The sequence below is a fragment of the Eschrichtius robustus genome, chromosome 19 (genome assembly GCF_028021215.1).
Source record: "Eschrichtius robustus isolate mEscRob2 chromosome 19, mEscRob2.pri, whole genome shotgun sequence".
In the NCBI taxonomy this organism is placed as follows: domain Eukaryota; kingdom Metazoa; phylum Chordata; class Mammalia; order Artiodactyla; family Eschrichtiidae; genus Eschrichtius; species Eschrichtius robustus.
Genome location: NC_090842.1, coordinates 59,142,490 through 59,167,464, shown reverse-complemented (window position 1 = coordinate 59,167,464; position 24,975 = coordinate 59,142,490). Strand labels below are relative to the sequence as shown.

Below are 24,975 nucleotides of genomic sequence, written 5' to 3'. Positions count from 1 at the left end.
AAACTATGTTAGATTTTCATCTTCTAGTTTGATTACCTTTTACTCCAGCCACATCTCTATTTCTTGCCCATTTAAACAAAACCAAACACAAACCAACCAAACAAAAATAACAGCTGAAAAAAATCAATTTCCAAAAGTTTGTACATTTTGATGGTTTTTTTTGTTTGTTTTACTGTGGCTTCTGCACTTCAAATCAGCTCTTGCAGGTAATGGGCTTTTTGAATAGTATCACCGAGTATGAAAAGTTTTCCCAAGAAACCACAAAAGATTGTTCATTTTTTTCTTTCTTTCTTTTGTCAACATTTTGCTGCACTCAAGTCAGTGTACGTCCTAGCAAAAAGACGGTAGTTAGGACACAACTGTTGCTGTAGATGATGTGACATTGGTTGAATTTGTGCTGACATTTGTATAATTCCCCTCGCTGTTTGTGTTTGACTCATTAGGGGGCACTTGGCTGGAGTTGGCTCAAAGGATTGCTCCCGCCTCACTGCAATGTGGCCGTGGCACCAGTTCTGGGGTGTAGGGCCCCGGTTCTGGGGTGTTGGTGGAATAAATGATTTCATCATTACGGACCAAAGTCACTGGAACCTGGACTGGCTGCCGGACCCCTCTCCAGCCTTCTCGGAATGCAGAAATGTCTGGGACAGCACAGAGCATACTCTCTCCACATCTGTACATAGTTTCAGCTTCTACATCCCCAAACCACACTCGTAAATTTGGAGTGAAATTCTGTCCTGTAAGTTCAAGCATTGCTACGTCCCCACCGCCATTCAACTGAAGACTGTCTACAACAGGCATGGGTATGACTGGGGCAAGGACAGGGCCCATCGCCTCGTAAATTGTATACTCTGCCTTATCCGTACTAATGATTGTCCAGGAAGCACCATCATTTATCATCTCTTTATTTGGTTCTTTGGGGCATGGAGTGGCCTGAAACTGAATTATTCTTTCTTGAGAAAGGCACAAGTACATTCTTTCTGTATCCTTAAGGTAAAATGCACATTTATGGAGCTGTGACACAGGAACATCTGCATCCAGTAATGCGGTCTGCTTATCAACTTTCCTAATTATCAATCTTGGGAGTGCCATGCCAGTAACTCAACACACAAGTTTGACTGTTTGTCCATAACGGACGTATCCCTCGCGGTCTGTGAATTCTTCTTCTTCTGATTCATCATCATCTGAGAGATGAATGTAAAATGCTCCCCACTGCTGAGAACTGGCATGGAAATTACCTCCTTCCACATGCAAGTATCTGGTACTAACTGTCTGGGATCAAAGTCGATTAAACAGAGCCACCTTTGTTCCTGAGGCAATGTATAAGTCAGCATTTTCAATGACTGCTTCTTTTTGGAAGGTTTGGAGATGACTTTTATCCGCTTGCTGAGGAACACACCAAAGTCATCACTATTGCCATAGAACATCTTTACAGACAGCATGAAGTGCTTCCTCTTGTCTGAATCAGATATATACAATGTTTTGGCCGTGCAATAGTTCTTTCCTTCCAAGTTCAGCTGCTGCATTTCTTGGTCACTATTTCCTATTCCAGTAAATGCACATGGTTGAGACTCTTGTTCAGAACAACCATCGCGTTCCATTTGTTCTTTTTTTTTTTTCTTCCATCCACTGCCCATAAGATACACATAAGGAGGAGGGCAAAAAAACCTTTTTTCATTTCCATATGACTTCTGTGCAACTTTTGCATGAAGAATAAGTACTGTTTGATCCCCTCGCTCTTTTGAATAATTTCGCATAGCTTCCCTAGTAAGTCGTTTAGATGGAGGCCGCTCACCAAATTTTCTTTTAATCCACGTCATGGTACTTCAAGAACATGTTAAGGTAAGCCACAGGCTGGAACACTTCGATGCCCCTCAAAACACCTCAGCCAGTGTACCTGTATCATTCTCCTTTCCTTTTGAGATAATAATGGTTCCGAAGAACTATAATGCTTCCATTTGAATGATAGTTTCTTAATTTCAATGACTCATTAACATAACAAAAGACACCTTTACCACTCAGGAAATTCCATGGGTTTTAGGAGCTGTGAGCCAGGAACCTGTCACAACAGGTGCCATCTTCCACAAACTCTCACCACAACTCCAACCCTCCTGTGCTATTTACTATTGAAAAAAATCCACGTGTAAGTGGACCCATGCAGTCCAAACCCAAGTTCAAGGGTCAACTGTATGAAGAAATATAGAAAAAAAAATGTGTATTGGGACTTCCCTGGCGGCCCAGTGGTTAAGACTCCTTGCTTCCACTGCAAGGGGCACAGGTTCGACCCCTGGTTGGGGAACTAAGATCCTGCATGCTGTACAGCATGGCCAAAAACAAACAAACAAAAATGTGTATAAACACAATCACACACTCATCCCCTGCCAGTTCTGGGTATGAGAGAGCCCGGGAGCTGTGACTCTACAGTAATGAGTACACCTAGTACCCATATTTTGGCCTCTAATCACCATTCCCCACTACATGGAAGAAGGCCTCCTTGTTAAAAGGAGGGGCTAAGTTGGAGAAGGTCATTTCGAGGATGTGACCACTGGTTGACCCATGAGCTGGACTTGGGCAATTGGAGGCTCCTTGCCCCCTCCCCTGTCTTTGGAATATGCAGTCCACTTGCCCCCTCCCCACTAGAAGCTGCCTCCAGGACACAGCCTTGAGACAGTAAGATGTTGTTAAGACCATCTGGATTGAATATATGACTGAACCCAGTTACGGCCTCTATATAAACTTTTAAGATTCTGGCAGGCGGGTGCAGAGACCTATTTGTCTTGCAGTCACCAAACACAAGCCTTGTATGTGAGTTCCCTTATTAAACCTGCCACCTCCCAACCTGAAGTGATCTGCCTCTTTCTTCGGTCTCTCCCTGCCCTCTGTGTCTGGGGCTCCTGTTTCAGATTTCACCTAGGAGACTCCTGAGGGTGCAAATCAACAGGCTGGGAAAGTACAAGGTGAGCCTCACATGTCTTGTGCCAGAAAGTAAGGGGGTGATTAAAGAATGATGGGGACAAATCAAAAGGACACAGAAGCCAGCCTAAAGTGTTCCCATGGCCAAATCTGGGTTAATTTAAGGATCAAAACAAGTGACAGAAACTGATCATAACACACTGAATAGATTAGAAATCCAGGAGTCTAGATTATATTAATAAATCAGTTAATGAGAGTTTAATGAAAAGCAGATATTTTCATGAACTCAAAGTACCACTCCACACACTACTTCCTGATTATAATGGAAAAAACTAGTAACTTTACAGTGAAAGGTCTAGCAGACATCATATGGGTCCAGTAATCAAAATTAACATCACCACAAATGGGATAAATAAAACTGTATGCCAAAAAAGCACATCATCACTTTTGTGATATTCTGGCCAAAGATGCATAAGCTGAATCTAATCACGAGGAAATATCAGACAAGTCCAAATTAAGGGATGTTCTACACAAGAACAAAAATAACTAGCATGTAACCTTCTAAAGTGTCAAGCTCATGGAAGTCTGAGAAACTATTCCATACTGAAGGAGCCTAAGGTGCTATGATGACTAAATGCATTGTGTGATCCTAGATTGGATAATTTTGCTATAAAGGACATTGTTGAGGCAATTGACGAAATGTGAATGGAATATATGGATTAGATGGTAGTAATGTACAAATATTAATCTCCTGATTTTGGTTGTTATAAAATGATTGTGTACAAAAATATCCATATTTGTAATAATATACACAGAAGTATCCAGGGGTGATGGGGCATCATGCTAGTCTCAGAATTCAGGGAAGGAAAATCCTTTGTTACTGTACTTGTAACTTTTATGTAAGTTTGAAAATAATTGTTTCAAAAATTTAAGGGGGGGATTGTAGAGTTACCTTCCTGTGTAATTATGAAATTAGCTGCTACTAAGACTTTTGTACTGGTTAGGATAGACTTATCTTAATACTTCAGATAATCCCTGAAATCTCAGTGGCTTAGTGCAAAAAAGATTTCTCACTCAAGTGATGTCTAACAGAGGTCAGGCAGTCCTTCATCTTGTAGCTACATAATATGGAACAGGTGGCACCCATAATTCATGGCTAGAGATCACTGTGGAAGAGGAAGGAGTCACTTGGAATATTTTTATGGGCAATGCCAGGAAGTGGTGCACATAATTTTTGTCCTCACTCCATTGGCCAGAATTCAATCATATGGCTCCAATCCATATTGGAGGATGTGAACGTAGTCTTCTTGTGTGCCCATAAAGAGAAAACAGTGTGTTGACCATATAGCAGTGTTTCTGTGATACTCTTAAAACATCACTTCGATAAACTTTCTCTCATGTGGTGGAGACTAATGAATTTAAGGGCCTACACATTGATTAAAGTTCTCACCACATTTTATTTATTTTATGAATACACTCTCTGATAACTTGTATGACCTGACATTAGAAAAAGAACATTACGTTATTTTTCTAATACGGTCTTTTTAATAAATCTGAAGACTCACCCCAATTACAATTTTCTTCCTGTGTAGAAGGTACGATAGCAGTTTGAGCATTGACGATAGCCATGGCTACAACCATCACATTTATGGATTTTGTTCTGCATAGATGTTTAATGACTGGGGAGACCAGAGGTATCTCTGGAATCCTTGCCATGCATGATACCAATAGAGTCCATCAACAGTGTAGGAAAACTGATGTCTTCCAAGAGTGGAGTGCTAACTGTAGCCCTTCCTGTAGCACGACCTACATGGATTGGACATAAATAAGTGTGCATGCTGTTTACTAAGACTTGAGGTGCAAATGAGGCCCCTACAACACTGTGCTATATTGTCTGTTGGTCACATGACATCATCACTTCTTTTTACGACTGAATCTGTTAAGGGCACCTGTATTAAAAGAGAAAACAGGAAGAGCATAGCTCAGAATCCCCTTCCCCAGATGTTTCTTGGTTATAGTTGGCCATTGAAAAGGCACTCACATGAGACTTAGGAAGCATAGGAAGAAAAGGCATTATTCTCCGGAGGCAATTGCAGGAGGAATTGTGGACAGGCATGAGCTTCCAAGCATCCAAGTGAGCTTCTTAAGAATCATCCAGGGAATTCCCTGGTGGTTCAGTGGTTAGGAGTCTGTGCTTTCACTGTTGAGGGCCCAGGTTCAATCCCTGGTCGGAGAGCTAATATCCCACAAGCCTCGTGGTGCGGCCAAAAAAAAAAAGAATCATCCATATTGATGTTGCTGTGAGTGCAACTGCTGTGTATGCTGAGCCACAGCTGTCATGCCAGCCAGGTGCAAAGGCAGCTTAGCTACTGAGGCTATTCTAGACAACAGCTTAGTTCCTTTTTCAGGCGCATTTGCTTTTCCTTTTTTGTTGAATGATTCCAATCATAAATAAAGCTTTTAATACTTAAAAATATGTATCACCCATATTGATACTATAGACTGAGATAGCTTATGGGGCTTTCCACATCTTCAGCAGCTTCAGAGAAATCCCTTGAGTATCACTCATGTTGCTGCTGTAGACCGAGATTCCTGAGATTGGCAGCAGCTTCTTAGAAAGCTCTTGAGAACCCAGTTTGGTGCTGCAGGCTGGTGTTGGCTTCCCTGATCAACGTTCCCTTAGCTCTTCCAAACGTGTGCGTGCCTCTTATTGCCTGTATTAAAAGCATTCATGCCTGCAGAAACTAACACAACGTTGTAAGTCCACTATACTCCAATAAGAATTATTACTCCATGGGAATTCCCTGGTGGCCCAGTGGTTAGGGTTCTGCGCTTCCACTGCAGGGGGCACGGGTTTGATCCCTGGTTGGGGAACTAAGATCTAGCATGCCGTGCGGCAGGGAAAAAAAAAAAATATTACCCCCCCCCCCAAAAAAGCGTTCATGCCTAGAATATACAGAGTGTCATCTGGTTCTCTATTGAACACTGACAGGTCAAGTACTGACCATATGTATAGAATTTCTTGTCCTCTTCTGCAGACTCTGATGAGTAAGAAGGTCTGAACTATTATTCAAAATAATAAACTCTTCATATGTATATGGTTTTCTTTTCCTCATGCCTCTGATGAATAAGATGAGTTTCAAATGAAATCTTTAATATCTTTTTCCTATGTATGGAAGCTTCTCTCTCATGTGGGTTCTGAGATGGACACGAAGATCTGAACTCCAAATAAGCCCTCACTCCACTCATCCCATTCATGGCTGTTTTCATTCTTATCACATTCATTATATTTACAGGATTTATCCCGAGAGAACACTCAGATGAGTGCGAAAACTCAGCTATATGCAAAATCCTTTCCACACTCATAGCACTTGTAGGGCTTCTCCTCCTTATGGACTCCAGTGAATATGAAGGTATTTGCTCTCTCTGAAGCTCTTTCCACTACTATTCACAGTAAGTCCTCCCTCTTGAGTGAAAACTAAGTGGAATTGAGGAATATCACTTGAACTGAACTGGAAGAAGCACTTTCCAGTCTTACCGCATTTTAGGATTTCCCTCCAATGTTCACCCTCTAGTGGACACGATGGGAGTTCTGGTCAAATCCCTCTCCACATTCCTCACTTGTTTAGAATTTCTTTCCTATACCCCTGAAACACAAATAAGTGACCTAAAGCCAAATCTCCTACCATGCACACTATACCTGTAAAACTATTATTCCCATGTGAACTCAATGATGGCTGTAAGAGATGACTCTCTTCCAAAGCCCTTACCACATTTATACTGTTTTCTCCCTGAGAGAACAAATTGATGTCTGGGAATATATGAGCTGATCAAAATCATACCAACTATGTTCTCTGATCATAATGGAATCAAACTAGAAATTAAACTAAGAAACAAAACAGAAAACTCTCCAAACATTTGGAAATGGAATGAAAATAAAAATACAACATATTAAAATCTAGGGGTGCTGAAAGGGAAATTCATGCCACTAAATATTTACCTTAGTAAAGAGGAAAGGTCTCAAAACAATAGTCAAAATCCCACTCAGATAACTAGGAAAAGAGCAAAATAAATCAAAATAAGCACAAGAAAGGAAATAATAAAGAGCAGAAATAAGTTCAATTAAAAACAGAAAAATAAAGGAAAATCAATGAAACAGAAAGCCGATTCTTTGAAAAGATCCATAAAATTGATAAGCTTCTAGCAAGACAAAGACATTACCAATATCAAGGATAAAATGGGGGATATAATTACAGATGTTGCAGCCAATAAAAACTTAATAAAGGACTTCTATGAACAACTCTATCCAGGTAAATTCAACAACTTAAGAGAAATAGACCAACTCTTTGAAAACCAAACTACCCAAATTCACCCAATATGAAATAATCTCAATAGTCCTATAACTATTGAAGAAATGTAATCCATAATTTTAAAACTTCCAAAAAAAGAAATCTCTAAGCCCAGATAGTTTCACTGGAGAATCCTACTAAACATTTGAAGAAGCATCAGCACCAATTACACACAATCTCTTACAGAAAATAGAAGTCAATATTATCCTGATACCAAAATTAGAGACAGTACAAAAGAAAGAAAGAAAGAAAGAAAGGAAAGAAGAAAGAAAGAGTTTATTTAATCTGTAGCTAAGTGAAAACTTGAAGCAATCATAGAAATGTGACTGTTAATTATGTTTGGTGTGATAATAGCTTTCTGATTTTGTAAAAAATAGTCTATATTTAAGAGATGCCTATAGGTGTAAGAGATGCCATCAGGGATTTGCTTTCAATTATTTCAGCATGTAAGATAAAAAGGAAAAAGGGATAGATTAAGCAAATGTGGCAAAATCTTGACCATTGTTAAATTTGGGTGATGAATATATGGGGTCTATTGTATTTTCTCTTTTTGACTATTTTGGATGTTTTTCATAATTAAGAATTAAAATCTTGAATTTTTAAAGCCTGAATTTTACCAATACTGCTACTTGTGTGAACTAGGGCAATGGTTTAACCCTTCCTGATGGTACAATGGGAATAATATCACTTACCTCACTGAGGCTTCAATATAGTAGGAATGGTGATCTTGAAGTATCCCTCAACGGATGTTAAGCTCTCTTTGTAAGAGTCATATCCCTTCTGAGAATGGACAAGATGTTTAACCAGGAAAGGAAATATTACTTCCTGGAATTTACTGAACTATCCTCCTTCTGGAAAAGGAGAAGGCAATTATGACAGAAGAGCCCATAATACTAGGTCACTGGGGCTGAATGGAGAGCTGAATTCCCACTCCCCACATCCCCACCTCACTCCCACCACCCACAGAGGTGAGGCAGTCCTAGGCAGTGCTCTAATGCCCCCCACTAGGCTAAACGGGGACAGCTGAACTTTCAGCAGCAAGGAGGTAGAGGCAGTTGGCCCTCTGCCACCCCCCCACCAGCCCCCCCGCTCCCACACACACAGTGTTAAAAGGGCCCAGAGGGAAGGTGAACTTCCATTCCCATTTGGACCTGTGTACTACACCTAAACAGGTGACTTCCTGCCAAAAAAGATCAAATGGGATCCAAAGTCTTGCAACATCGTACCCCAAATATCCAGGGTACTATAAAAAAAAAAAAATCACCCATCATACCAAAAACCAGAACAATCAGAACTTGAATGAGAAAAAACAATCAACAGACATCAATACCAAGACAATTTATATGTTGGGATTATCTGAAAAGGATTTTGAAGTAATTACATAGTCCTCCTTTTTGTCTCAGCTAGTTTAAGTTGGGTTTTCTATTTCTTACAACTGAGAACATCCTAATGGTTATAAACAACCATGAGCTCCGGTAGCACACCCCAGTGTCTGGTGTTGGCCCTGGATTTCTGATGGTAACATGAAACTTGAGATACCATAGAACTTAAGTAACCAGTGTCCTGGAAGGTAAGGTCAGGAAGAAAAAAAAAAATGTGGGAACAACAAGGTCCTACAGTATAGCACAGGGAACTCTACTCAATATTCTGTAATAACCTATAATGGAAAAAAATCTGAAAAAGAATATATATATATATGAATTACTTTGCTGTGCAGTTGAAACTAACACCACAACATTGCAAATTAGCTATACTCCAAAAAATCAAAGCAAAACAGCTGTGGGAAACTGTCCACTACCTCCAGTAAATATACACCTGAGTAAACCGTTCAACCAAGCAAACTTGAAAAATACAGAAGCATCTGAGAAGCATGGGGTGCTGTCCAAAATGCTCTGTGCCTTAACAGCTTAGTTCAACATCCAAAATGCATATTATAATATGTTCCCCCTTCTTTGTAGACCCCTTGCCAGGAAGCTTTATGGAATGAAAACGAAGTTTCTCTTTTTCCATTCAGTCTGTTCCTGTCACCAAAGACCCAACAAAAGAAAGATAGTGAAACTTACACTATACACAACTGATGGTACACTGTCCAGAGAAAGTCTTAAATGATGTGATAAAAAATCGAGCCCATTACTGCTTGAAAAGTGAAGCTGAGCAGGACAGGAGCCAATGGCAAAAATCTAACACTCAAATTGTAGACTGCATGATTTAACATATTTTTATTAAATTATCATTTCCTTGAATTAATTTTTAAGGCTTCTTCCAAGAATCCTTTTCCTAGTACAATTTATCGTGACTACTTGGGATTGAGCTCACTAACATCTTCAGATGTTTGTCCTATTCCTCTCCTTCAAGTGAGACAAAGTCCAGGGCACCTGCTCTGCTTGGCACTGGTTCCAGGTCACGGTCATACAAGCAGTAAACAGACTTCCTGCCCCCATGAAGCTTACATTCTAGTGGACATGGATTTTGTCATGTCCATCATTATACTTTTCCTAAAGTCCTGACGGTACTTCTCATTTTTAAAGCTTCTCCCCTGTGTAGATTCTACTGAATGTAAAGGTTCTGACTGAAACCTACTGCAACATCCTTACAAGGTTTCTCTGCTGTGCATTCTCTTGAGAATTGTGACATTTTGGGCTCTGCTGGACACATTGGCCATACTCACACAACAAACAGGTCTCCTCCAATGGAATTTGGATGACTGTAAAAAAAAAAACAGCTCCCTCCTGAATGCTTAAAATAAAACATTTTATAAATAGCCCCTGCTGTGGGGGTTTTCTGATGAAAATGAGAAGTCTAAATTCTGAAGAACACTTTTGTCACACTCACTGCGTGTACTGGATTGATCACTACTATGGACTCTCTGATGAACCTGAAGACATGAACTCTTGCTAAAGCCCTTACCACAGTCAAAACATGTGTAGGGTTTCTCTCCTGTATGGACCCTCCGATGGGCTTGAAGATGGGAGGTCTGACTGAAGCTCTTCCCACACGTGCCACACTTATAGGGTTTCTCTCCCGTGTGGATCCTCTGATGAACGTGAAGGTACGAGTTCCAGATGAAGCCTTTCCCACATTCTTCACACTTGTAGGGTTTCTCCCCTGTATGGACTCTCTGATGGGCTTGAAGATGGGAGCTCCAACTGAAACCCTTCCCACACACATCACACGTGTAGGGTTTCTCTCCGGTGTGGACCCGCTGGTGGTCTTGAAGATGTGAGCTCTGACTGAAGCCTTTCCCACATGTGTCACATCTGTAGGGCTTCTCTCCTGTGTGGACTCTCTGATGGGCCTGAAGATGGGAAATCTGACTGAAGTCCTTCCCACATGTGTCACATCTGTAGGGCTTCTCTCCCGTGTGGACTCTCTGATGGGCCTGAAGATGGGAATTCCGGCTGAAGTTCTTATCACACACATCACATTTGTAGGGTTTCTCACCAGTGTGGATTCTCTGATGGGCTTGAAGGTTGGAGGCCTTACTGAAGTCTTTCCCACATACCTCGCATTTATATGGTTTCTCTCCAGTGTGAACTCTCTGAAGAGGACCAGAGCTCTGACTGAATATCCTGTCACATACCTTCCATTTGGACGTTTTGTCTTGAGGGTAGGCTGTCTGATGGGCTTGAATTTGTGATGTCTGATTGAAGCCTTTACCACACAGCTCACATTTCCAGGATTTCTCGCCAGTGTTGTCTACACAGTGACTGTTGAGGTCTAAGCTATGACTGGAGCCCTTCCCACACCTGCCACCCCTACACAGATTCTCCCCCAGGTGAATGGGCTCATGAGTGGGAAGGGAGGAGTTCTGATTGAAGTTCTCAGAAGCACACACCCCACATCTGTAGGGTTTCTCCCCTGGGTTGGCTCTCTGATGGGTCTGTGGATGTGAGCTCTGACCCAAGTCCACCCCACACTCAACATTCCCACTGCATTTCCCTCCTCTGTGAACACTGTAATGAATGTGAAACACTGAGTTATACGTGGTGCCTTTCCCACACTCACTACACACGTGGGGCTTCTCTCCTACACGCAACTGCTGATGAAGTTCAATATCATAGCCAAGGCTAACACCTTTTTCAGTCTCATCAGAGGTCTGCTCTCCTGAGTGGATGATGCTATGCTGGGATGTGTTCTTCACAAAGTCTTTTCCATGATTATTGTGGCCACAAGCCTTCTCCCTTTTATGTACTTCCTGATTGCCATGGTGATGAGAGATCCTTCTCATGACACAGTGATCACGCTGACACAGTTTATCTTTTATGTCAATTTGCTGACACCTACTCTGATAATTCTGTGACTCTCTCAGATACATTTTCCTCCAGAAATCCCAGGAGGTCTGAGTTGGAGACTCCTGATTTTTGATACTTGTGGAACTCTCCCCTTGAAGCTTTCCTACATAGTTCTCATCTTCAGGAACCTGAGTAGATTCTCCTGACCACGTCTCACAGGAAGAATCATCTTGTTTTGGCAACTTCTTGCCTTGCAGATTTATTACTGAGTCCTGAGTTCTGGTTAATTTACTTGTAAACTGTTCCCATATCTGCCAGCACATAAGGCCTTCATGTAAAAGCTGTCTTAATCCTGCTTCTTGAAGAGTCTCTATCTCATTTTGGTTCCCGAGTCCTGGAAGGATAAAGAGAATTCAGAGATGAAAGTGAGGACAAGTTCAGGGACAAAAAAATATTTCACAGGTCGACCGTGCTGGGAAACCCTATTCAACCAGTGGAGAGTTCAGCTGGACTCTGTCTTAGTTTTTTCATGCTTTCGGAAACAAAGAGCTGATAAGTAGCCTCCTATTCACTATGCGTTAATGAGACTCATTTAGAACTAATATACCGAGACTTATGTATGAGGTCAAAATTAGAAACACAGTGCTACAGAGCAGGGGACATGCTCAGCAAAAGTGAAAAGAAAAGATTTGCAAAGGGAAACATCTCCTCTGTCCTGATAATGAACCCATGAGATGATAACTTTATTTCCTTAATTTAGCCATTAAATGCACATGTTAATACATAAGCTAGACTTGAGAGAATTCCTCTTTATTTCAATGATGTCCTAATATATAATATTCAACTGGTGAACATTATAACTGGGAATAAAAACTAGAAAACTTATTCCCTTAACTGACACATCCTATGGGAGTAAAAAATCCTATGATAATTATTGCCACTTAATTTGGCTGAATTTTCTGATAAGCCTGAATGGCTAATATTATCTTCCAGGTTTTGTAGATATGAATCTGCAAATACCAAAAGTTGCTGTGGTAGCCAGCATCCAAGACAGTCCCCAGGAGGTATCCACACCCTATTGAAGTCCCCTCCACAACCTTTCAGGATTGGCCTGCGAAGCCAACAGGATATGGCAGACGGGATGGTATGTCACTTCCAAGGTTATGTCATAAAAGACACTGTGATTTCTGCCTTCTACTCCCTTGGGTGTAACCAGCTTGGGGAAACCAGCTGCCACATTTTGAGGACATTCAGGCAGCCCCAGGGAGAGGCCTGTTTGGCAAAGAACTGAGGCCTCCTGTCAACAACCCTGTGAATGAGCCCATCTTGGAAGCACATCCCTTGAGGCTCATCAAGCCCTCAGAGGATTGCAGCTCATGCAGACTCCTTGAGATCTTATGAGACCATGAGCCAGAATTACCCTGCTAAGCTGCCCCCAGATTCCTGACTCACAGAAACTATAATGCCTGTAGTTCTAAGCTGCCAAGTTTAAGAGCAATTTGTTATACAGCAATTGATGGCTAATACAAGTACCATAGAAATTAAAATTAGATTAGACATTCATCAGAAGGTTAACAGTGTTCTGAAGTAATCCTATCATCATACTGATATATTCTCCACTCATGAGCTGTCTGCAGGAGGAGTGGACAGTGAGATCCACTTAGCACCATTCTCTGTGAGCTGCAAGGACTCAGACCTGCATGGTTCTCACCTGAACACCCAGCTCCTTGGGTTTCTGGCTCCATCAACCAGAGCTTCTCTTTTCTCCCCAGCTGTAGTATCATATCTAATTTGAAGGGTTGATATCCTGTGAAAAAGAAATGGCACATGTGTAAGGTGAGTACACTAAAGGCAAAATTTTTAATTCCAATGCTACAATCTTCATGCACTGTAAGTAGTATTTTTCCAAATTCTGATCGTGACCTGTTGTAATAAATACCTCTTATGCTGTGATCTGGTAGACAAATACACAGATGTACATCACCGAATCGAGGGATCGAATGACTCGATCCTAACCACTATCTACTTTTATCACATCTCCTTTCCTGTCTTTAACTCACAATTTCTGTTGTACTATATGCAGTTCCTGACAAGAAGCTATGCTATTCCGTCCTATTTCATTAAATGAAATAATGACGCAATTTGCTAATTGACTTTAAAACCCCACTAAGATGTCGCAACTACAGTTTGAGAAAATAGACAAGGTAGAGACGAGATGTCCCACTGGGATAAGGAAATTCAGGCCCCCAGATTCAGGGAAGCATTTCAAGAGCCCCAAGTCTTAAATGTTTGAAACCAAGGCACTCCTGAGGGTTGACACTGAGTCACAGGGTGCCCGTCCTCACCCACTGAGAGCAGGTTCCGGAAGTTCTCCAGCATCACGTCTCGGTACAGCTTCCTCTGGGTGGAGTCCAGCAGCCCCAGCTCCTCCTTGGTGAAGGTCACAGCCACGTCCTTGAAGGACACTGGCTCCTACGACATCAAGCACACACACAGCCTCAATCTTATGATCAGTGGCCACTGGGAGAGGGACGGCACTTAGTGGGTGGAGAGGGTGGGTGGGAAGTTGTTCTAGATCCTGGGGACCTTGAGTCTACCTTATGTAGTTTCCTCTTCTCCATCCTGCATGTCAATGCCACATGCTAAATATTGAAATATATTTATGATCATTGACTTTTTTTTTTTTGGCCGTGCCTCGCGGCATGCAGGATGTGGGATCTTAGTTCCCTGACCAGGGATGGAACCTGTGCCCCCTGCAGTGGAAGTGCGGAGTCCTAACCACTGGACCGCTGGGGAATTCCCTAATGATAGTTGCTTTAAAATCCTGATCAGATGGATGAAACTTGAAGACATTATGCTAAGCGAAGCCAGCCAGTCACAAAAGGATTATGTGTATGATTCCACTTATATGAGATACCCAGAGTAGTCAAATATATAGAGACAGGAAGTAAAGTGATGTTTGCAAGAGATTGGGGGGTGTGGGGGGATAGGGAATTACTGTTTAATGGGTATGAAATTTCACTTTGAGAAGATGAAAAAAGTTCTGGAGATGTGTGGTGGTGATGGTTGCACAACAGTGTGAATGTACTTAATACCACTGAACTGTACATTTAAAAATAGTTTGAATGGTAAATTTTATGTTATGTATAAATATATTTTGAAATTATTTTATCTTTGGCTGCACTGGGTCTTAGTTGTGGCACACGGGATCTTTAGTTGTGGCATGCAGGCTCTTAGTTGCGGCATGCAGGCAGGATCTGGTTCCCCGACCAGGGATTGAACCCGGGCCCCCTGCATTGGGAGCGTGGAGTCTTACTCACTGGACCGCCAGGGAAGTCCCTGTTATGTATATTTTACCACAATAAAAAATGTCCATCAAGAGGTGAATGAATGACCAAATTATGGTATATCCATACAATGAAATACTATGCAGCAATAAAAAGGAACAAACTGTTGACCTGTATTCAAAAACATTCTGATGAACAAATGAAGTCAGACACAAAAAGAGCATATACTGTATAAGTCCATTAAGGTGAAACTCAAGAAACGATGAATCTGATCTGTAGTGACATAAAGTAAATCAGTTATTGCCTACAGCCAGGGATGTGGGATTGGGATTAACTGGGGCACCAGGTAACCTTTTTGGTGATGGAAATGGTCTACATCTAGATTGTGGCAGTGGTCACGTGGGTATGTATATTTGTCAAAATTGATCAAATACATTTATTATATGTATATTACATGTAAATTTCACCTCAAAAATGATTTTAAAAGACACAATTAAGAAAACAAATTGACAAATCACAGAATGGGGAAAAATTACAGTACATATATCTAACAAAGGACTTGAACTCACAAAACATAAAGAACCCCTCAATGATAAAAAGTAGAAGCCACATTTTTAAATGGGCAAATGACTTTAACAAACTTTTCATAAAGGATATGTCAATTGCAAAAACCCATGAAAAAGTATTCAACGTTATGTATCACGAGGGAAATACAAATTACAGTCATGGTGAGATGTCATTTCATTAGAATGGCTAAAATAAAAAAGATCTACAACACCAAATGACGGCAAAGAGGTAGAACAAACTGGAACTTTCATGCACCATTGATGAGTTGTTAAATGGTACAAGCACTGTGGAAAACAGTTTATATTCACCTACCACTTCTAGATGTTTACCCAAGAGATATGAAAACATATGTCCTCAAGACCTGCGCAGAATGCTCATGGGAGCTTTATGCATTAACAATCAAAAGCTGCAAACAACTCAAAGGTCCTTCAAAAGGATAAGCAAACTGATATATTCATAAAATGGAATATAATAAAAAGGAATGAATTATTGACACCTGCAACAGCACAGATGAATCTCAAAAACTTTATGCAGGGTGAAAGAAGCCAGACACAAGAGTACATACACTATGATTTCACTGATTATATTTAATTTGAAAACAAGTAAATCTAGTGATATGATGACAGATCAGAACAGTAGATGCCTCCCAGGGGTAAGGAACTATCTTGAAAGAGACAGGAGAGAACTTTTTGGGGTAATGTAGGTAATGTAAATGTTCTATTTCTTGTTTTGTGTAGTGGGCTAATGCAATTATACAACTTGCAAAATGGGGTATACAACTGTCATTGACCTGTAATTTTTGTAAGTAAATTATATTCCATTTTTAAAAGCCCTATGCAAAAGTGTTATGAATCAAAGCAAAACTTATTCAGAGGTACAGCAGTCTGTATGCTTAACTGTAGCTTCTAAAATGTTAGACAAAAAATAGAACCCTTCTCAGACAATACATAGAAGAATGCTGAGTCATAAAAACTCAAGTGTTAACATTAAGTGAAAAAATAAAATTGAAAATTATACATATACTGTGATTATAATTATATTAAGTATAACTGATTTACAAGCAGTGTAGTAGTTTGGGTTTTTTAAATTTCTTGATATCTATGGATTTCTGTACTCTTATTTGCGAAATGAAAATGATAAAATAAAACAAACCAAAACCAAAAATAAAAACTAGAACCAATAAAAAAGCAAGTACCTGGGAATTCCCTGGTGGTCCAGTGGTTAGAACTCAGCATTTTTACTGCAGTGGGCTCGGGTTCGATCCTTGGTCAGGGAACTAAGATCTCGCAAGCCACGCATGGCACGGCCAAAAAGAAAAAAAACAAAAAGGCAAGTACCTGGCATATAACGAACACATGTTTTCTTCCCTTATCCTTCCCATGGGAGAGAAAAAGGATGTGTCTAATCTTTGAGAAAAGAGATGTAATTTTAAGAGATAAAACTCAACTCACCTGGAACTTGGTCATTTTCTCCAGCCCCTTCTGGGGAAGGGCAGAGTCCTGGGAAGACACAACTGGCAAAAGAGAAGGAAGCCATGAGACGTAGGTCCAAGCCCAAGTGGTGGCTCTGTGTGAATCACCAGCCCCCCAGCCAGGGGCTCCTGTGCAGTGAACAATCTGCTCAAGTCTAAGCAGTGAGGCTCACACAAGAGTCCCTTGTGGTGGCTCCCAGGGTTCAGGGTCATCATTCTTGCCCTGGGTATCAGGGGAAATGAAAGGCAGTGGAATGTACTGGTATGAGAGTGCACTCTGGGGCCAACAGGTCTGGGGTCAATCCTGGTACTGCTACTGTGACGTAATATACTGGTTTCCGCCCCCAGCTCCTGACACGGGGCTCCTGAAATCCTTGTAATTTCCTGGATGCTAGGAGTGGCTTTTGTTCTAATGAGGTGACTCTTGGGGGGCTCCTGGATGGGGACTGGTCAGCAGAAAGACCAAAGCTTGATGGCTTGGAATGTTCAGCCGCACCCCCTACTGTCCAGGGAGGGGAGAGGGGCTGGAAATGGAGCTAAGAGTTCATCATGCCCAAGTGAGGAAGCCTCCATAAAATCCCAAAAGTATGGGATTCGCCTTATGTCATATCCTTTATCATATCCTTTAACAAACTAGCAAATGTTACGCGTTTCTCTGAGTTCTGTGAGCCGCACCAGCAAATAACTGACTCCAAAGTGGAAGAGTCTTGCAAACCTCTGATTTGCAGCCAAGTGAGACAGAAGTTGTGGGTAACCTGGGGGCCTTCTACTTGCAAACAGCATCTGAGGTGGGGGAGGGTGATCTCGTGGGACTGAGCCCTTAACCTGTGGGATCTGAAGCTATCTCCAGGAAAAGAGTGTCCGAATTGAGCTAAGTTGTAGGGCACCCAGCTGGTAAAGTAGAATTGCTTGGCGTGGGGAAAAACCCACCCACATCTGGTGCCAGAAATGTTGTGAAGGTGCTAGGAGTGTGAGAATAGAGAGGGACACAGGAGGAAGACTGAATTGTTCTTACAGAGCTACTAACGCTGCTTAAGTTAATTAACCTCCCTCTGCCTCAAATCTGTCACCTGCAAAATGAGAACAGTTCTTCCTTACAGGATTGCTCAAATGTGCGAGTCAAACGTGTGAAGAGATGGAAACTTATAACTGATTCCACTTCAGAAAAGCAGGTAAATGTTATACATCATAAAACTGCTCTTGCAAATGTCCTTTGCCATCATTTCCAATAAAGGGGTCTTTTTTTAAAAATTTATTTTATTTATTTATTTTTGGCTGCGTTGGGTCTTCGTTGTGGTGTGCGGGCTTCTCATTGCAGTGGCTTCTCTTGTTGGGGAGCACGGGCTCTAGGTACGCAGGTTTCAGTAGTTGTGGTACACGGGCTCAGTAGTTGTGGCTCGCAGGCTCTAGAGCACAGGCTCAGTAGTTGTGGCACCTGGGCTTAGTTGCTCCGCGGCATGTGGGATCTTCCCGGACCAGGGCTTGAACCCGTGTCCCCTGCATTGGCAGGCGGATTCTTAACCATTGTGCCACCAGGGAAGCCCCAAGGGGTCTTTTTTAACATCCAGATTTCAGAGACTGTACAATGCTTTGTCTTAAGAAATTCACCTTTATCTCTGACAAGTCCATAGTTCTGATTGGCTATATTACTTAATAATTTCTGGCCCTGTAATGATGGTTCATTGATACCAGTATCTGGTTTTGTAAAAGGTATAAATACTTGCGAATTTTCTTCATGCAGCCAGAAGAGTCTCAATGGCACATCCCCCTCTGCCATGCTGACTGTAGTAAAGAAAAACTATTTTAAAATATGACTGCTAGTTTTATTTTTTCATTTTAAAAGTCCGACAGAATGTCTCAATGAACAATACTGTAGTGGCCATAACAGATCCTAATTTATAAGGGTGCTTTGGGGATTAAGTGAGCAAGTCCAATAGCCCCGAATAGGCAAGTCCATCCAGACAGAGAGTAAATTAGTGGCTGCCAGGGGCTGGGAGGGCAGCAAGTGAGAAGTGACAGCTCAGGGGCACGGGGTTTCTTTTGGGGATGAGGAAAATGTTCTGCAATTAGCCGGTGGTGATGGCTGTACAACCTTGTGAATATCCTAAAAACCAGTGAGTTGTATACTTTAAGGGTGACTAAAGCAGACTTTAGTATACTAAAGGGTGACTCTTATGATATGTGAATTACATCTCAAGTTAAAAAATAGGGGGAAGAAAAGGCCTTGGCTCAGTGCCTGGCACATAATACAAGCTCTCAGTAAGTGATGGTATGCTCCCATTTAATGGGTATGCTCCCATTTAATGGATGAGGAAGCTGAGGATTCATGAGATTAAGTTACTGATAATCACAGAGCTGGTGAGACCTGACTAACCTGAAATCCAACTCTGACTCCGGAGCCTGTGCTCTTCATCCAGTCACTGTGTCTCTAATCACAAACACACAGAAGAGATCGGAGGGGTGTCCTTGGGGAGGAGAGAAAGGGGAGTTGGAAGGTACACACTCTGCTGAAAGTGACCTGCTGAGCACTCTTCTGACAGCTCTTTGCGTCTATTTCCACATCTATACAACGGGGATAAGGAGAATATCGAGCTCATAGGGGTGACAAGAGGTTTCCGTGAATACATGCAAATAAGTGTTAAATGCATGATAGCGCCTCATGTTCGTGGGTCCTGCTGCTTTAGGCAGAAGCACTCCTGTAGGGATAAGACCAATGTATCCGCTCCCCAAAGCTTGGAAGACAGATCATTCATAACCCCCAACTCGCTCGCGCTGGCCCTATACTTGCTGCACTCTCCTGCTCTGCTCTGCTCAGCAACACGGTTTTGCAAGCAGACCTGACATTTCACCGTATTTAGGAGAAGAAAGCAAGTGGGGTCTGGGGTGCCTGGCTCAGCTCTGCTCGCCTCTCACCCTTCAAATCCCAGTCCCCAGAAGTCTTCTATCGCCTGGGGGAGGTTGAGAGGATGGTGAGCGGTGAAGCATCTGTTTTGCTTCTGAGATGATTAACACACTTTTTTAATCCCAGCGCCTAGAATATAATGAGTGCTCAAAACACATGGAATCAAAGGATGACTGAAGACACACTTTGTCGGGCAAGGATCAGACTGGTCCATCTCAGAGGTTCCTCTGAGCTGTAAAATTCTGTGGCTGTTCCTGATTGGGAGGAGGAGAGGATGAATTGTATCTTCCAATTTTTTCCTCTGGGTTTCTTTTTTTTTTTTTTGGCCATGCCGCACACCTTGCAGGATCTTAGTTCCCCACCAGGGATTGAACCCGTGCCCCGTGCAAGTGGAAGCGCAGAGTCCTAATCACTGGTTTTGCTCAAGCAACACTAAGGTCATCCTTAAAAGTAAAATACTCACAGACTTTCCTGGTGGTCCAGCGGTTAAGACTCTGTGCTCCCAATGCAGGGGGCCCAGGTTCGATCCCTGGTCAGGGAACTAGATCCCATGTGCCGCAACTAAGACCCAGCGCAGCCAAATAAATAAATAAAAAGTAAAATATTGATAAAAGGAATAATTATGGGCTCTGGATAAGGCAACCCCTATTGATTGACTGATTGATTGATTTAAAAACATTCATTCACTCAACATGATCAGGTATTTACTCAAATGTCATTGTCCTCAGAGTTCTTCCATGGACATGCTTTATATACTTTAAATCCCCTGCTCCACCGCTTCCCTTCTTCTCCAGTTCACTGCCCTTTTATTAGGGTCATCCCTCTCTATCTTATTAATGTACATCTTATTTTTTTGTTTTTTTTTTGGTCCATGCCTCGCAGCATGTGGGATCTTAGTTCCCCGACCAGGGATCGAACCTGGGCTCCCTGCAGCAGAAGCACAGAGTCTTAACCACTGGACCGACAGGAAAGTCCCTAATGTACATTTTAGTTATTCATCTTGCTTATATCAATCCACGTTTTTGCAGTGTAGGCCGCATTGTTTTAGTCTCTTTCTCCAGTGCCTAGAACAGTTCATGGCATGAAGCAGGCACTCAACACAGATTTGTTTAAACAAACAAAAAAAGGTGAATGACTGAGGGGACTTCCCTGGTGGTCCAGGGGTTAGGACTCCGTGCTTCCATTACAGGAGGCGCGAGTTCGATCCCTGGTCAGGGAACTAAGATTCTGTCTGCCACGAGGGGCAGCCAAAAAAAAAAAGGTGAATGACTGAATGAGTAGTTGATAAAGATACATCCTGTACTATATTAGCTGAGCACTTCATTACTATTCACCAGGATCTTTCACTCATTCATTCATTCAACAAATACTTACTGATTATCTAGCATGTACCAGGCACAATTCTATATATTAAAGATACAGCAGTGGATAAAATCCCTGCTGTCATGAAGCTGATATTATAGTAGAGGATAGGTAATAAGCCAACCAACAGATAAGTATATAATGTGCAAGCCAGTGGTAGACACTGCTAAGAAAAATATGGCAGGGAAAACGGGGATGGAGAGAGATGGGTAGGTGTTATTTTAGGAAGGACGGTTTCAATTCTAGTGCTATAGTTCCTGGGTGAGTGACGTTGTGCAGATCAATTATCCTCTTGTGCCTCATTTGTAATAACATGGGGATAATAACAGGGATGTTTTGAGGAATAAATGAGTTAATACATGAAAAGCACTGGAAACTCTGCCTGAGTCGTAATAAGCTCCCAATAAACTCCACCAGGTTATTGTTATGACTTGGTGATGAATACAGAAATGGTGCATTACTCCTGGTTTGTTCTAAGTAAATTTGTTTTAGGACATGAAAAGCATTACCAATAACTGTATATCAACTTGTAAATACTCTGAAAAGCTGTGGCTTCTGAGTATAGCCAAGAGTGAGTGAGATAAAGGAGAAGTAATACCTACGTGGATCGTTTTTATTGTTTTGTCACTTAATCCATTTTCAGGAATTCAAAAAACCATCTCTCAGAGCTGCAGGCCCCTGTAGCCATCTACCAACTGAACACCTGTACCAGCCACAAACACTTAACTGAATAACTTCTCTCTGTAAACCTTGTCACGGTGCTGGGCACACTGGAAAGAATACAACACAGTCCCCAAAACACAGGAATCAAGACCGATTGGAAACCATGAGCAAATTAAATTCCAAATGAGAAACAAAATCCATAACCTTCTTTAACTGCAACTCTTTCAGGGGGCCCCCTAGCTTTCTCACTAGCCACCATTCTCCTAGTTACTATGTGAAAACTTTGGAACTGTTAATGTCCTCTCTCTCTCTTGACCTCTATATATTTATGATAATCTAGTATAAATCGTCTTCACTCAAGGTCTGGATTTTTTTATTAAAATACTCAAGCAAAAAAAAAGGAGGGTGGATTATGTAAGATTGACAAATGGTATACAACAGTTGAAGGTTGACAAGGGTTGATGGCTATGTGAGAATTCATTATATTATTTCCTGTATGTTTGTGCTAGAAAATGTTCATAATTACAAGTTACCAAATATAAAAGTACTACAAGTATAATAAAATTTTTGAGAAGCATAGAAAGATATATATACAAAGAAATAACTAAAGAGAAATACATTAACATGTTATAGTTATCTCTACATTCTGGTTAATTACGGATAATTATTGGCTTTCTTCATCTATTTCTCGTATTTTCTATGAAGAGCACAAATTACTTCTATAATCAGAACATGAATGTGACATCATATAAAATTACAAGAAATTAATTAGGACTTCCCTGGTGGTGCAGTGGTTAAGAATCCGTCTGCCAATGCAGGAGACACAGGTTCGAGCCCTGGTCCGGGAAGATCCCACATGCCACGGAGCAACTAGGCCCATGAGCCACAACTACTGAGCCTGCGCTCTAGAGCCCGCGAGCCACAACTACTGAGCCCACGTGCCACAACTACTGAAGCCCGTGCGCCTAGAGCCTGTGCTCCGCAACAAGAGAAGCCACTGCAGTGAGAAGCCCGCGCACCACAACAAAGAGTAGCCCCTGCTCGCTGCAACTAGGGAAAGTCTGCACACAGCAACAAAGACCCAACACAGCCATAAATAAATAAATAAATAAAATTTTTAAAAAAGAAATTAATTAAATGAGCACAGCCTTCAGGTCCCCTAAGGTCCTAAATTATTACCAAACGACCCTCCCTCCTTCATTCACAGGGGTTATTTACCACGTTAGGGCTGAAGGAGAGTGTTACCCAACCGACACGCAGCAAAGCCAGTCTACTGACACCAGGTGGTGGTGAAGGAAAGTACAGCATTTACTGCACGATGCCAAGCAAGGAGAAAAGGCAGCTCACGTTCAAAAGACCCAAACTCTCTGATAGATTTCAGTGAAGGGTTTTTAAAGACAGTGTGAGGGAGGGGGGTCACAGGTGTGTGATCAGCTCATGCACAATTCTCTGACTGGCTGATGGTGAGGTAACAGGGTGCTGTTTCGGGAATCTCAATCATCAACCTGGTTCCAACACATCTGGGCTCTACCTGCTGGTGGTCAGCATGCAGTTAACTTCCTCCACCTGGTGGGGGGTTTAGTATCCGCAAAACAACTCAAGGATGTGGCTCAAGATATTATCTCTAGCTCTTGAGGAGGAACTAAAGGTCCTCCCTGACTTTGTTTTACGGCTAAACTATTATTTTTGTCTTGCTTGACTGTTTTCCTTTGTTTCTGCGTTTTCTCGCTTATCTGACTAAATTTGCTCTTTGGAACTCAGGGAAGGCCTAGGAGACTAAAGCTTTTTTATAAACAAGAGGTGAGGGACACACGGTGGGTAGGGGAGGTCTGTCCCCAGGAAGGCCCCAGAGTGTCCCGCTCAGTTTCAAGAGTATGGCTTAAAGGTCAAGAACGCAGGCTGCCTGGGTTCAAATTCCCAGTTCTGTCTCTTCTCTGTTGTTTGACTTTGAGAAAATTACTTAAATTCTTCACCTATCAATGTTCTCATCTGTAAAATACAGATAATAACCACATCTTTGTTATGAAGATTAAGCTAATTAATGCATATAAAGGCTGTAGAAGAGTACCTGGCATTCACTATGTTAACAAATTATTATTACTCATTCATCAACACGTCTCATCCAACCTCCCATTTATTCTATAAACATTCGACATTTGCCCAGGAGTAAAAATCTGCTAATGAATGAAGGAAATCTGTTGCCCAACTGAGAGTAGAAATGACACAGCACGATAAATTCTCTCACTTTGGGACAATGTTGCCAGGAGTCATGGGTCATTCCCTCCTCTCTGCAACCTCTTTGAGAAATCAGGGCCGGGAAAGGAAAGATATCATAATCGTGTCTCAGGTCCAGGATAAATCACAGCGGACATCCCCAGGCACCAGCTGGGGGTAAGACCCATTCCTTCCTTTAAAAAAGGTCGTGGGGTTATTAGGAATCCACGAAAAACCCCTCTTCCCGCAGGGGTCAGAGAAGAGCCAGTGGCTCTGCAGCTGGAGCTCAGAACCCACCGCGGGCTCAGAGAGGCTTTCAAGGACTGAGCGCTTCTCGAAAGAAATAAGACTGAGAACGACCGACCGCCTTTTCGCAGGTGCCAGCGACCGGTTCTAAGCATTTTCACATCACGTAAATCTCACCACATGCTTACTAGGGAGGCACTACTATTAACTCCACTTTGCAGACGAGAAATGGAAAAGTGAAATAACTCTACGAAGAGTACATCCCGAAGAGACCGCAGAGCGTGCAGAAAGTAGGGGAGGCGAGGGAAACCGAGCGCCCGGAGACTCTCAAACCCGGAGATCGCGACCCCTGCCCGCCTACAACTCGGGTACGCGCGAACCGCCCCAAACACCGAGGTGACGAAAACCGTCGCCCCTGCTCTCCACGGCTTCCATTCCCCAGGGCGAGGGTGGCACCTGCGGATTCCACGCCCAGGCAGGCTCGGAAGAGACTCGGGTTCTAGACACTGACTCACCTCCCAACAGGTACTGATGACCGCGGCCTCTCACTCCTGTAGCGGAAGGGCCCGAACTACACGCCGCTCCTGGACCACACTTCCCAGAATCCCTCAGCGGAACAAGGGCTACACCTCCTCCCTTCGAGAGCGGAAGTGGCTCTGACTACCCGGCCCTGCGGGACTACACTCCCCAGAATCCTCGGCAAAGTAATGCCACTTTTTTTTTTGTTTGCTTTGTTTTGTTTTTAAATATAAGCCGGTTCAGTTCGGTCAGT

General features: G+C 42.3%; 1 protein-coding gene and 1 pseudogene across 3 annotated transcripts; both read right to left on the bottom strand.

The window, feature by feature from the left end:
• Nucleotides 1–348: 348 nt before the first annotated feature.
• Nucleotides 349–1,885, bottom strand: LOC137753107 (recombining binding protein suppressor of hairless-like; annotated as a pseudogene).
• Nucleotides 1,886–9,463: 7,578 nt separating this feature from the next.
• On the bottom strand, nucleotides 9,464–24,773 carry ZNF233 (zinc finger protein 233). 3 transcript variants are annotated; one of them, XM_068528093.1, is made up of 5 exons: nucleotides 24,719–24,773; nucleotides 16,797–16,858; nucleotides 13,837–13,963; nucleotides 13,203–13,298; nucleotides 9,464–11,885 (listed from the first exon to the last, which is right to left on the bottom strand). In XM_068528093.1, the coding sequence occupies exons 2-5, from the start codon at nucleotides 16,809–16,811 to the stop codon at nucleotides 10,012–10,014; spliced, it is 2,112 nt and encodes a 703-aa protein (XP_068384194.1). In that variant the 5' UTR covers nucleotides 16,812–16,858; nucleotides 24,719–24,773; the 3' UTR covers nucleotides 9,464–10,011. The 3 variants fall into 3 exon arrangements, with proteins under 3 accessions (XP_068384194.1, XP_068384195.1, XP_068384193.1); XM_068528094.1 differs by having other exon boundaries at nucleotides 16,541–16,858; nucleotides 24,719–24,755; XM_068528092.1 differs by having other exon boundaries at nucleotides 13,841–13,963; nucleotides 16,541–16,858; nucleotides 24,719–24,755.
• Between the last annotated feature and the right edge of the window lie 202 nt (nucleotides 24,774–24,975).